This window comes from Zootoca vivipara, chromosome 1 (assembly GCF_963506605.1).
Source record: "Zootoca vivipara chromosome 1, rZooViv1.1, whole genome shotgun sequence".
Classification (NCBI taxonomy): Eukaryota; Metazoa; Chordata; class Lepidosauria; order Squamata; family Lacertidae; genus Zootoca; species Zootoca vivipara.
The window spans coordinates 43,168,292-43,181,213 of record NC_083276.1 but is presented as its reverse complement, the minus strand read 5'-3'; the positions used below and the strand labels follow the sequence as shown (position 1 = coordinate 43,181,213).

Genomic DNA, 12,922 nt, shown 5'->3' with positions numbered 1-12,922 from the left:
GAGGGTCTTTGGAACACATACCTCATCGTGGAACATGCGGTCGATTATAAGGGACCACACATCAGTAAAATGAACCGAGTGCCCCTCTCGAGCCCTCTGCCTTAGCTCCACATCATAGCGCTGCAGTGCCTCCAAGGAGAAAGCCCTTGATTTGCTACTAGCAGTATATTCCTGTGCTCTCTGGATTGGACCCATCAGGTCCTTTCGAGACCAGTCAGTATCTTCATACAAACTTCTCATTGTCCTACAGGAAAAATAACACCTTTAGAGCAAGGCAACGCTATAATTTAAACTGCCTTGTAAGTTACACTCACAAAATCTACCCTCATATCATTAGGGCCCCAAAGCACATTGTAGATTACATGAATGTGTGCTCTCATTTAATGCATTCGATTTGGAAGGGATGCTTTAAAAAGCAGCCAGGGGAGGGCCTAGGCAGGTTCGGGATTATGGCACGTAGGGAGAGGGATGAACTCTTTCCCCACCCCCAAACCTTGGTGCCTAATACAGTCGTACCTTGGTTCTTGAACGCCTTGGTGCTCGGATGTTTTGGCTCCCGAACGCCGCAAATCTGGAAATGAGTGTTCCAGTTTGCAAACCTTTTCGGTAGCTGTATGTCCGACGCTGCTTCTGTGGCTACCAATTGAGTGGAGGAAGGTCCTACAGCCAATCAGAAGCCGTGCCTTGGTTTTCGAACCATTTCGGGAGTCAAACGGTCTCCCGGAATGGATTAAATTCGAGAACCAAGGTACCACTGTACAATTGTTTTTCTCCCTGAAGCTGACATTTGCCACCGGACGGAAGTTGTTATTGAAGCTACTGTTGGGGATAAATAGTTTTTTTTAAAAAAAAAAACCTTCCACATGTGCAGCAACCTCAATTCTGACCGGCAGCTGCTATTTTTCACAATGCTAATTCACATTACCATGTTGCGCCAGAAGCTCCAGAGAGGTATGTCACACAGTCTAGAAGATTCAGCTTCTGAAGGGCAGAGAGGTGTCCATATAAAGCTGACATTGCCCTGGCTCCTCCTCCTGTTGCCATGACAGCTATCACTGGGACCTGTGGCACAAACAAGATGAAGTAAACAGGAAGTCACTGTGCCAAACTTGTTCGGGATTATCAGTCAAATATCTAAACATTAGTAAGTCTACGAGTAAGCGACCACAGAGCTGTATTGCTAGATAGGCAGGTTCAAACCACAGGAATATAAATGGTGCAGAGAGAGCTCTATGTGATGTCATTTCCCCTGTTTCCTGTGACAGGATGAAACAATAGATTTTTTTAATCCTTTCTCCTTCCTACCGCCTCTCTCTCACTCCCTTCCTCACCTTCGATGCAGATGCATGTCTGTGTGCGCTAATCAACCATATATTTTGAAACCTAGAAGAATTTTGCCCTGCATTGTTTTCCTACTATCTTAGCCGTGATCCAATGCGAGACTGTTAAGTAAACAGTATATTTTAAGCTTACTGTACTTTGTAAGCTGTTTATTGCCTGATTCTTTTATAGAGAGGGAAACCAAGGGGAATTGCTCAGAAAAGGAAAGGCTCCTCGGCCTAGTTCCAAAGCTTATATTTTTGTTATGAAGGATGGGATTTTAATGCTCTGCTTAACCCACACGCGTGGGAAACTGGAGGGATAAATTGTAATTAATATTTTCTCTCTTGGCTAATCAATAAGCCATCCCACATAAGCTATATCCAATGTCAGTAGGCCATAATACTTTCTTTCAAGGGGGTGGAGGGGGAGAGAGAATACCAGTTCAAAGAATAAAAGGATATTTATTACAAAAAGTACACATTTGAAGCTTACTCTTTTTGTTTCTCCTCAGGGGATGTCTATCAGAGAAAATGCATTTAAGAGCTTTTGCTTTTCTGTGGGTCCTCTTTGTTGGCTATATTTTCCTTCAACAATGTGTTGCTGCAGTTGATTTCTCTCAACAAAGCAGTTTCTCTGCAATACCCACACTAAATAAACTGCTTTAGTTCTATTTATACGTATATTTTTGCACTAACATGAGTAGTTTCGGGTCACAAAATGAAGCACATGTACCTCATATCCCTGCAGTTTTTGCTCCAGCAGAAGAACCTTTTTTAAAGCACTGGCAACCACATTCTTGCGCTTAGACAGGAAGTCCTGCTCAGCCCCACAGAGATCACATCCCAAACGCACATCTAAGTCTCCTAAACTGGAATAAAAAGAAATAAATGCACCTCCCTCTGCCACCTGACATACAGAGGTAGAAAGCAGTGTTGTTTAATTTGAAACTGAAAACTTAGTGCGGTAGATTTTTTTTGTGTTTTGTCATTGTTGTGAGATTTTAAAACATGAAGGTGGCCTGGTACTCAGACAAGGACGGAAATGTGCCAAAAATGAAGGTAAGAAAGGAACAGACTCCGCATCTCTCATCACCATCATTGCTAGGCTATCCCATTGGATAGTCTCTGGCGGCTGTAGAAGGAGATGAGATGAACAGTATTTGTTCCAACTAAATATTGGGCTTTCTTAAAGTGAAGTGCATGAGTATGTGATTTGCTGGACTGAGCTGGAAGTTTTTACCACCATACAGAGCCAAGCTGAATAGACAAGAATTTCTTATTTGATTTGATTTTAATATAATAATAAATTAAATAATAATTTCTCACCAGTCATCGACCTGGAGCTGCAGCTCCAATTGTGCATCCTGAAAATGAAGATGTTGAGATTACCTACCGTATGTTAAGGTGCTAAGCAAATGCACTGTGTAATGTTCATAAATATAACACAGTAGATTGTTTATTACCAATCCCAAGGTTTCATTTTCATAAACATTTGCAAGCATGGCACTTGTGGGTATCTTAAGAGCAGTGGAAGAGGCATACACCATCCCAAAATCTAGGTAACTGATAGATTATTTCTTACCCACTAGACTGTTTTCTGTTTCTAAACATTCTGGATATGGGACACAAAGTAGAGCTTTAACAAGGGAGATAAACATTCAAATTTAGTAATCTAAAAAACAAATACTTGAATCCTGATATGGACATAATGATATTACTCTTTGAAAGGAACAATGAGTTTACAAATCCCCTGTTAAATTTCAGAACTAATGTGTGCTTTTATTGGCAAAAGAACTACTTCCTTCTTCTCTTCTGTGCCAAGAAATTACTTCTATCACACTTGAAACTTGACATGACAGCTCAGTTGGTAGATTATGAAACTCTTTTGCTGGGCAAAAGATTTCTGCATTGCAGAGGGTTGAATTGGAGGACTACTCTGGTCTCTTCCAACTCTACAATTAAATGATTCGATGGTAAAGATACTTTGGCCACCTCATGAGAAGAGAAGACTCCCTGGAAAAGACCCTAATGTTGGGAAAGATGGAGGGCACAAGGAGAATGGGGACGACAGAGGACGAGATGGTTGGACAGTGTTCTCGAAGCCACCAACATGAGTCTGACCAAACTGCGGGAGGCAGTGCAAAACAGGAGTGCCTGGCGTGCTCTGGTCCATGGGGTCACGGAGAGTTGGACACGACTAAACAACTAAACAACAACAACAACAATGGTAAAGATGAAGCCACATACCTTTGATAAAGGCAAGGCTACTTTTTTCCCCTCTCCTGCAGGGAGGGATTTCAGCAACACACCTGGACAATCAGTAGCAGCGTCTCCAAGCCATTTCCCCACAAAGGACTTACTCTAAAATAAATCACAAGAATGAAAACATACTCTAGAACACATCACAAAGTAAGCAAAATGAGGCAAATTGGAGGGTCTAGATACTAACTGCTTTCAACACTGCTGCCTGTTCTACATATGAATCCCTCACTGTTTGGCCCTTTCCATATGGGAGAACAGGAAAAGCACACTCTACCAGCAAGGACATTAAAAATGTTTTTATTAAAAGATATTCATGTATAACAAAGGTACAGATAACATCTCTGTTTCAATTCATAGAGTCCTTTCTACGGGTCAATTACATTCTGTGTGAAACACTGCTGTCATGGGCATTGTGAGGGTAGGGGGGGAGAGAAGTGGGGAGAGAGAGGAAGAAGAGAGAAGGGGGAATAATGATATTTAATTCTTTTGCATAGTGTATGCAGAGTTTTTGTGTCAGCATTATGTGGATAGTTTCTTTATTTATTAAAGCACACCAAGGGTCCAATTTCTCAGCAAGCTACTCCGTAATGGTCCTTTAGTCACTGCAGGTACACTGAGCAAAGCTGTCCTTAGTAAGCAAAGTGTTACCTTTATATTGGCCTCCAGTTTTGGCTCCCAGTTCTTCACACAGTGAAATGTGAAGCTTTCTGACTCCTGGGTAATCGCCTGCGCTTCTTCAAAGGATTCCTTCACCACAAGTTCAATATTTTTATTTTCTAGGAGAAAGAATTGCTTTAGTTAAAATATTTCTTTACCTCCCTTCTTCAGTACAAAGGTGTGAATAAAACTATTTATTTACTACTTTCCCCCATATAGCTCAAAGCAGTGTACATGGTTTGCCCCTTCCTGCAACCCCAATTTGTCCTCACAACAAGACTGAGAGACAATAAATGGCCCAAGTTCACTCAGTGAGCTTCTTGGCTGAGTGCAGATTTGAACCCTGGTCTCCTAGTTTGACACTCTTAACTGCTATACCACACTGGCTTTCATATGAAAATAATTTTAAACAATCATGCTCTTCTAGACATTTTGTTTTTGCCCAGGTGTTCCTGCTTGACAGACAAACTGATACCCTCTGTCCTCCCTCCACACACACACACACACACAGACCCAGTTGACCATCCCACTTTTACTGCACTTTGCAGTTGCATGCAGCATGTCATGGCATTATAAGCAAGAGAGATACAGCAGCAATTGCATTTACAAAAACTACCAATACAGTTACCCCTTGCAATTGAAAAGAGGCTGCAATGGGATTGTTCTTTGGTTGTCTACTTAACAAAGTCACAAGAATGGGACTCACTTTTTAAACACTCCTCATTCTTCCATTTGTCCATCTTAACTTCTAAACGTGAAACCTCATGGGCCTGGGAAGAAAACATAACAATCAAAGAAGGTTGAATTAACTAAGCCTGCTGTACATACATATAAAAAAACACTGTGAAAATGCTTTGTTTTCAAAGTTTTGAAAATTACATTGAATTTTTCCATAGCTCACTGTCGCCATCTAGTGTCACATGTGTATATTGCACTTTACAACACATCTTTTGTTGGAAGCCGGCCAGAGCGGCTGGGGAAACCCAGCCAGATGGGCAGGGTGTAAATAATAATTTTTTATTTAAAATGTTTTATTTGCAGCTGTGTAGCTGAGACCTGGGTGTGTGGGATGTGGAGTTATTGCTGAAGAGGACACAGCTGTGAGCAACCTGCGGTCCCTGAGTCAGAGCCAAGGTAGAATTCTGGCTGAGAGCTAAGAGGTGTTCAGGAGGCATGTTAGAAGGGGTTACCATTAGTACTCAGTTTCAGTACTAATATCAGTACAGTGGTACCTCAGGTTAAGTACAGTACTTAATTGGTTCTGGAAGTCCGTACTTAACCTGAAGCGTACTTAACCTGAAGCGAACTTTCTCACTGAAAGTAATGGAAAGTGGATTAATCCGTTCCAGACGATTAAAAACAACCCCCTAAAACAGCAATTTAACACGGATTTTACTGTCTAATGAGACCATTGATCCATAAAATGAAGGCAATAATCAATGTACAGTGGTACCTCAGGTTAAGTACTTAATTGGTTCTGGAAGTCCATACTTAACCTGAAGCGTACTTAACCTGAAGCGAACTTTCCCATTGAAAGTAATGGAAAGTGGATTAATCCGTTCCAGAAGGGTCCGCAGAGTACTTAACTTGAAAGTACTCAACCTGAAGCGTACTTAACCCAAGGTATGACTGTATATATTTATTACTGCATTCCATTGGTGATTTTATTGCATATATTTGTAATATGCATGGGTTCTTTTAATTGGTTGCATACTGCTGTTCAAAAGTACATCAAAGTGCAAGTAGATAAATAGGTACCGTTGGAAGCTGTACGCTCGCTCCAATAATGCGAGATGAGTGCCGCAACCCCAGAGTCAGTCACAACTGGACCTAATGGTCAGGGGTCCCTTTACCTTTACCTTACTGCTTAAACATACTTTATATATTAAGTGGTATACAAATGATCTAAATAATAACAGTACTGTAACTCCTTTTAAGGGGAGTTTAAGGAGTAGGTGGAGGATGGAAGGTTGGTAAAAGGTAGATCTCTAAATGGTTTGCAGCACATAACCAAGGGTTTCTGGTTTCCAATCATTTAACAATTACAGCAACGAAAAGGCTTTTCTCCATCTTAGGTTCCCAAGATGAATAATGTTTGGGGGGGTGGAACAAGGAGTTGATTATCATGTGAATCAGATGTTTGCGTTCAGTTCTGGTACTGAAAACAAATTCCTGGGCTGAACCTATGCTCAGGGACAGTTTGTTCCTTAATTCTATGTCGTCGTACCCAACCACACCATCACCACTGTCTTGCACTTGGATCTTGTTAGTAGACCTTAGTGTTCTAGGGGAAAAAAACAGAACCTCAAAACATGGAGTATGCCATCCAAACGTAACCTATAATGTTCCTTTTCCCTATTCTGATCCTGGAAGATTCCAGTATTTTTCTTTTAAACTTTAACCTAGAATCAAACATGACAGGTTATAAGCAACTACATTGGTTAATGTTTTCTGTATTGTTTCTGTTTGGCTCTATTCTGTGTGGCACTGTTCATTAATAATCTCTATGTTCTTTCTGCTTGGCTTACAATGTGTGGCACACTTAGCAAAACAAAGTCCAAAGTTTCAAGGTTTCCTTTAAAAAAAGCTCAACAAGTTTCTGGTTGTCCTGGCTTTTATGGCAACACTAGTGTTCAGGTCAACTCTGCTCCATAGCTAGGCCTGCAAATCTTCCTGCTCTTCTTCAAAATTTCCACCAACACCTGCAATCTGCTCCAAAACCTGCCCTCCCACAGTTCAAGGTGCACTTTCATTAAAAAATAATCATAAGATTTTATATAATCAGAGCATTTTTTATGTGCAAAATTCCTTTTCATCATTGAACTTGGAAAAGGTCTGTGCCATACATACGGTAATTCCCACTTCATAAAGACATGTAATGGAGGTTTAAAAGACTGTGATCTTCCCAGGATTATTTCTTTCCTGATCTTCAAAGTCACTGTTGCTCTGCTAAAGTATTTCCATTTATTCTACAGTGCAGGACCATTTTACAATTAATTATTTGCTTGGAATGACCATCTCAGGACTCAGCTACATTAGTAAAGAAACGACGATTTGAATGCAATAAACATGCAACACCAGATGGCACAAGAGAGCAGGAAATTTTAAAACGTGGCTTTCCATAGAATTTCTTTTCTTTTGTTAGGTAAAGCTAAGGGACCCCTGACCATTAGGTCCAGTTGTGACCGACTCTGGGGTTGCGGCGCTCATCTCGCGTTATTGGCCAAGGGAGCCAGCATACAGCTTCCAGGTCATGTGGCCAGCACGACAAAGCCGCTTCTGGCAAACCAGAGCAGCACACGGAAACACCGTTTACCTTCCTGCTGTAGCGGTACCTATTTATCTACTTGCACTTTGAGGTGCTTTCGAACTGCTAGGTTGGCAGGAGCTGGGACCGAGCAACAGGAGCTCACCCCATCGCGGGGATTCGAACTGCTGACCTTCTGATCGGCAAGCCCTAGGCTCTGTGGCTTAACCCACAGCGCCACCTGCGTCCCTTTAAATCTAATTTCTGACTTACTTATAGTGGGTCGTCTCTCTCCCCCCCCCCCCGTGTTTAGATCCACCCTCAGACATTTGACAAAGACCATATAGCTCATATAGGATCCTCCTTTCTGTAATTTTAAGTTGTTGTTGTTGTTGTTGTTGTTGTTTCTATAACACCCTTCAACTGAAGATTACATGGCAGTTTACAAAACACAAAAATACATACCATAATGGCAAACAAAAGCAATAACCCCCTACATTTTGGTATATACAGTAATCCTTCCACAGCCCATGCCACGGAGGCAACCTGAGACTCTAGCAACAGCAATGGATCCAAAAGTTCCCCCCTAAAAAAAAACAAAAAAAACCTGCCCTTTCAGGGGCAAATGAAAGATGTAAAGGAAAAGTGGAGCTGTGTGTCATCAGCATCCTGCTGACCAAGTAATCCAAACCCCACTCAGTTAGTTTCATGCTTCAGTTGTTTTAATTATTGCAACCTGCCCTGGGACCTTGGGGTGAAGGGAAGGTAATAAATGACAATACAGTATAAAGAAGAAGAAGAATATGAGAAAGATGCTGATTGTAGTTAATAGGCAATGAGTCTTACCGTAAGGATGCCATTAGTAACAATGCTCTCAAAACCACCACATCTGGGGGAAATATAAAAACATTCAGCAACAAAACGCATGTCACATTTTTAATAGTTAAATATCCTGAAACCTAATTTTGAATCAACCTTCCAATACATTCATCCGTTGAGTTTTATTCGTCCCTCGGGAGAATCAGCATTTACTGTTTAACGTAATAGACCAGGCCCTTGCGACCCACCCAGGCGTACACAACACCTCAACAAGAACCTAAAAAATATACTTTGTGAGTGATTTTGACACCGTGACAGAAGCTGAAGAAAACAAATACTGTGCAGACACTGTGGGTGGGTGGGTGGGTGGGTTGGCAGGTGGAATCGGTACCAGTCCTGGAGAGCCACTGATCTAGCTGGACTTGGTATTAGGTGGCTCCCTGTGTTCCTGCGTTCTAATACAGTGGTACCTTGGGTTGTGGACCCGATCCGTTCCGGGTTCACACCCCAAAAATTCCGCAACCTGAGTAGCGCTTCTGTGCATGCGCAATAGCATGATAGAGCGCTTCTGCGCATGCACGCGCAGCAAAACCCAGAAGTAAACACTTCCAGGTCCGCCGGGTTCATAACTTGGAAAAACGCAACCCGCAGCGGATGCAACATGAAGTATGACTGTGTATGTCAAACTGCAAACACATAGAAATAACAAATTTCTATTAGAAGCGTGGATGAACCCAGCTATTGGTTGGTTGGTTGGTTGGTTGGTTGGTTGGTTGGTTGGCTGATTGATTGATTGCTTCCAATTGAGATGATGTCTGTCAACTCCATTTTATAATCAGAACAATTTACTCACATGCTCTCCATCTTGAATTCTACTTCAAGGCTCTCTGGTCCCTATAGGGAAAAGAACAAAAAAAGAAAGGATGGCAGTGTTAGCTCTGAGCCCAGCCCACACAGAGTTTACCACTTGTTACCCGAGGGAACAACTGTTTTAATTGTACGCTGGCCTGAATAAATTATACTTGCTCACTGCATCAGCCTCTTTTTCCCACTGGATGCTTCTGTCTGTCAAATAGGAAAGCAGGCCAAGTGATACAACCCTCCAAGGCAAGCCCTCACAGAAAACTCCACTTGAACAACCGTTCCCGGAACTAAGGTGGAAGAGAAGCCAAAGACTGCTTTTCAGCAACTCAAAACGAAGCAGCCTATGAAATGCATTTTTAGAAAGGGAAGAAACTTATCATGATTGACACTAGCTGCATGTGTCATAGCAGTGTCATAAAACTGTACAGTTTTCCTAATTACTGCCCTCTAATTAAGTAAGGAAGGGTTATAACTCATTTTTTATTTTATTTTTGCATGCAAAAGTGAAGATAATACTGAGCTAGATGGACCAATGGTCTGACTCTGTATATGTACCTAGAGTAAACTATCAATTCAGATTAATCTCCCTCACTGCAGGCTAGCCAGAAAACGAATCAGGTAAATTAAAACAAACGGAAGGATAAAAGGATGCAATTTCAGCTGTCTTCCTAATTAATATTATTCATACGTTGCACTATATTTTTTTACTTTTGTGTAACTGGCTGTGGGACCTTTTGGTGGTAAAGGCCCCAAATACATACATAAAGGATATGTTGTGTCAATTCTCACCTGACGGTTCAAAAGTAAGTCTTCACAAATAGTTTCCCCAGGTCTTACTTTAGCAATATCGTAGGCAACCATGAAGATGAGATCATCTTTGGTGACCACATCTTCATCGTAGAGCTTCAGTTCCAGCACATTCTGAGCATAGATAGGAAATGCATGAGAGAAGGAATATAACTCCATTTATCACACACTTCAAATTCACAGAAACCAATCAGCAAAAGTATTCTAGTTTAAAAGCTGCCTACCTTGACCTCAGTTTGGATAAAGAAATGGAAGCTTTCATTCCAAACAGGATTACCGGCGTTTGAGATGACTTTCGTCATCATTTGTTTATTTGAAGCTGATGGCAGCCGAAGGCTCACGTAATAATCAGAAGAAGTCCCTAGAGCAAAACAAAACCGCATCAATAATCGTTATTTGGTGCTTTATTATCATTAGGTAATAACAGGGTTTTGTATGCTTTTCAGAGGTAAAAATACAGGTTTTCCAGTCTTCCATCCAACACTTTGAAGAACTTCAAAAAACAACATACTGTACTGAAAGAGATGCAGGACAGTGTACATTCTTGTTAAAGAGGTTCTGGATTCCCCCAAAAATCTCAAGATAAATGCAATGCGGCGGATGTAAAAACTCACTCACATAGGTCTCTTGAAGATATGTGTCGAGCCTGGATGACCTTCACAGAGAGCAGGTAGAATGGAAAGGTTTCAACCTTTACAGAAAACAAATGTTGCTGAATTAATTGTGCAACTTGGGTACTTACATCAAAAAAACAAAACAAAATATTAGTCATTTCAATAAAAGGATAGATTGACCATCCTTCTTAGTTAAAAATAAAGATATCTGAAATTTCTATCATTGTACCTATGCTGATCTTATGACTGCGGTTTCCTTACGCTGGCCCGCAAACATTACTATTGTAAAAATATTTGGATACTCCCCCCCCCAAAAAAAGCTGTGATTATTAAAATCACCTATAAAAATATTTAATTACACACTTCTCTCTCATAGCTTCCATTTCCATCTTCCTTTGTTGTTTCAATATTAGCTGCTATTGACCATGTTCCTTAATTGAGAATTCTCTTCAAAAGCACTTAATCTAAGTAGCATTGAGTTCTTAAAGCCACACCGATTCCTTCCATCAGTGGCTTTCTTGTGTTGGTCATTAATTATATACAGTAGTATGTCTTTTGTTAAAATGTGTTTCTGCAAGTTTGCTCATGCTCTGAAGACATAATCTACGTGACTCAGTATACTGTAGTACTGTCACCAAAGGCAGCAAAGGGACAGCATCTCTGTGGGTGAATTGATTTGTCCCTTCCATCATTCCATTGGTTTGACCTTTATGAAGAGCATTGGTAAGAAGATTGCCGCCCATATGGTCTTGCTGTTCTGCATTTCACTAAATTTGGACTTTTGGTCACGAGAAATATTTTGTGACTTCATTAATACTGGGCAGTGTTTGATGGCATTTAGATCAACAATTATAATAGCACTCTAATAGCACTCTCTTGAAAATATATTTATATCAATTAATTCATCTCTTCTAAAGTCAGGTGCCCTCCCTTGTTTCTGAATCTTCTTTTTCTTTAGTTTTTTCTTTATACATTTATACATTCATTAGTTTTACAATCCGTTTAACATTTCAAAACTTGACTTCCTTCCCCCTTTCTGTGGTTCCTTAAATGTACGGTATTTTTTAATATCTTCTGCATATCCAAATTCATTTAACTTGATCATTTAATTATCTACTGTAAATATACACTCTTATAAAAGTGCACGTTATTACAATAATCCTGCTAATGTTTTATCTGTTTACAATTTATCTGTAAATATTCAATTTCCATTCTTTTGTAAAACGTTTGTTATCTTGATTTCTTATTCTTCCGGTAAATTTTTGCCATTTCTGCATATTCCATGAGTTTTTGTATCCATTCTTCCTTTGCTGGGACTTCTGCTTCTTTCCATTTGGGGGCAAGTAACATTCTTGCTGCTGTAGTAGCATACGTAAATAAATTTCTATACAATTCAGGTAGTTCTGTCCCTATAATTCTCAAAAGAAAAGCTTCTGGGTTTGTTTTTGTTTTTATACACACAGCCCTCAATCTGCTACACTTAAAGTGGCCACTAATGTATTGTGGAAATCCAGCTTGTCAAGTATTGTGCTTCCTCTGCGACAAGGAAAATTACACCCAGCACCGGTAAAAAGTTAAAATATTTTATTAATCTTACCTTAGGCATTAGAATGTCCATTGCATAAATGATAGGCAGTAGAGATGGGCAGGAATCAAAGTATTCTGCTGTGTTAGGTACCCTCCTAACTTACTTCTTTTTTTGATTAAAGAAAATGACTGGTGCCAAAGAGCTAGTGAGATATTATATACACACCCCAAGCTCCACCTTATTTGTGACTCTTCAGAGTAAGAAATACCGTTCTTTTTCTCTCATCCTATTTTTTTGAATGAGTGCTCATTTCCCTTAAACACACCCAAGATACATGTATTGATATTAAGGTGTGGTTGACACACGCAGTCCCCTAAACTGGGAGATTGGACTGTGCCACTTCAGTTATTCAATCTTTTCTCACAAAAGTCTTTATGAATATACAAAATGTAGCACACTATGGAGAAAAGTCCATTCCCTGCTGTGCTAGTTTTATACTTGAACAGATTTTAAACACACACACCCTGTGAACATCCAGCAATTTAACAGCTCATTCCTCATGTGTGTATAGATGTTAAGAATATGGCTTTCCAAGACATCAAACAGATATTGCTATGCTTCTCATCCTTCTGTATAAAGAGAAATCAAATGAATGTTGCAAAATGGAAAGAAAGCACCCACTTATGACAACAACATGACACTTAGGACTTATGACAACAACATGACAACTTATGACACTTATGACTGCCTCACCAAAGCCTACATTTTATCTTAAAACATGAGAGAACATCACTTTGCAAGC

At 40.2% G+C, this 12,922-nt stretch overlaps 1 protein-coding gene across 4 annotated transcripts in view; it reads right to left on the bottom strand.

Moving 5' to 3' along the window:
- Positions 1–12,532, bottom strand: part of LOC118083493 (cytosolic phospholipase A2 delta-like) — a 38,903-nt gene extending 26,371 nt beyond the window's left edge. For 3 of the 4 annotated variants that reach the window (XM_035111981.2, XM_035112005.2, XM_035111990.2), the window contains exons 1-12: positions 10,597–12,179; positions 10,203–10,339; positions 9,961–10,092; positions 9,161–9,201; positions 8,335–8,377; positions 4,948–5,011; positions 4,233–4,360; positions 3,570–3,683; positions 2,649–2,686; positions 2,056–2,191; positions 926–1,062; positions 22–244 (exon numbers count right to left, since the gene is read on the bottom strand). In XM_035111981.2, the coding sequence (XP_034967872.1) occupies positions 22–244; positions 926–1,062; positions 2,056–2,191; positions 2,649–2,686; positions 3,570–3,683; positions 4,233–4,360; positions 4,948–5,011; positions 8,335–8,377; positions 9,161–9,201; positions 9,961–10,092; positions 10,203–10,339; positions 10,597–10,750 (1,347 nt within the window). In that variant the 5' untranslated portion in view covers positions 10,751–12,179. The other variant, XM_035111996.2, reaches the window with a different exon arrangement.
- Positions 12,533–12,922: the final 390 nt, after the last annotated feature.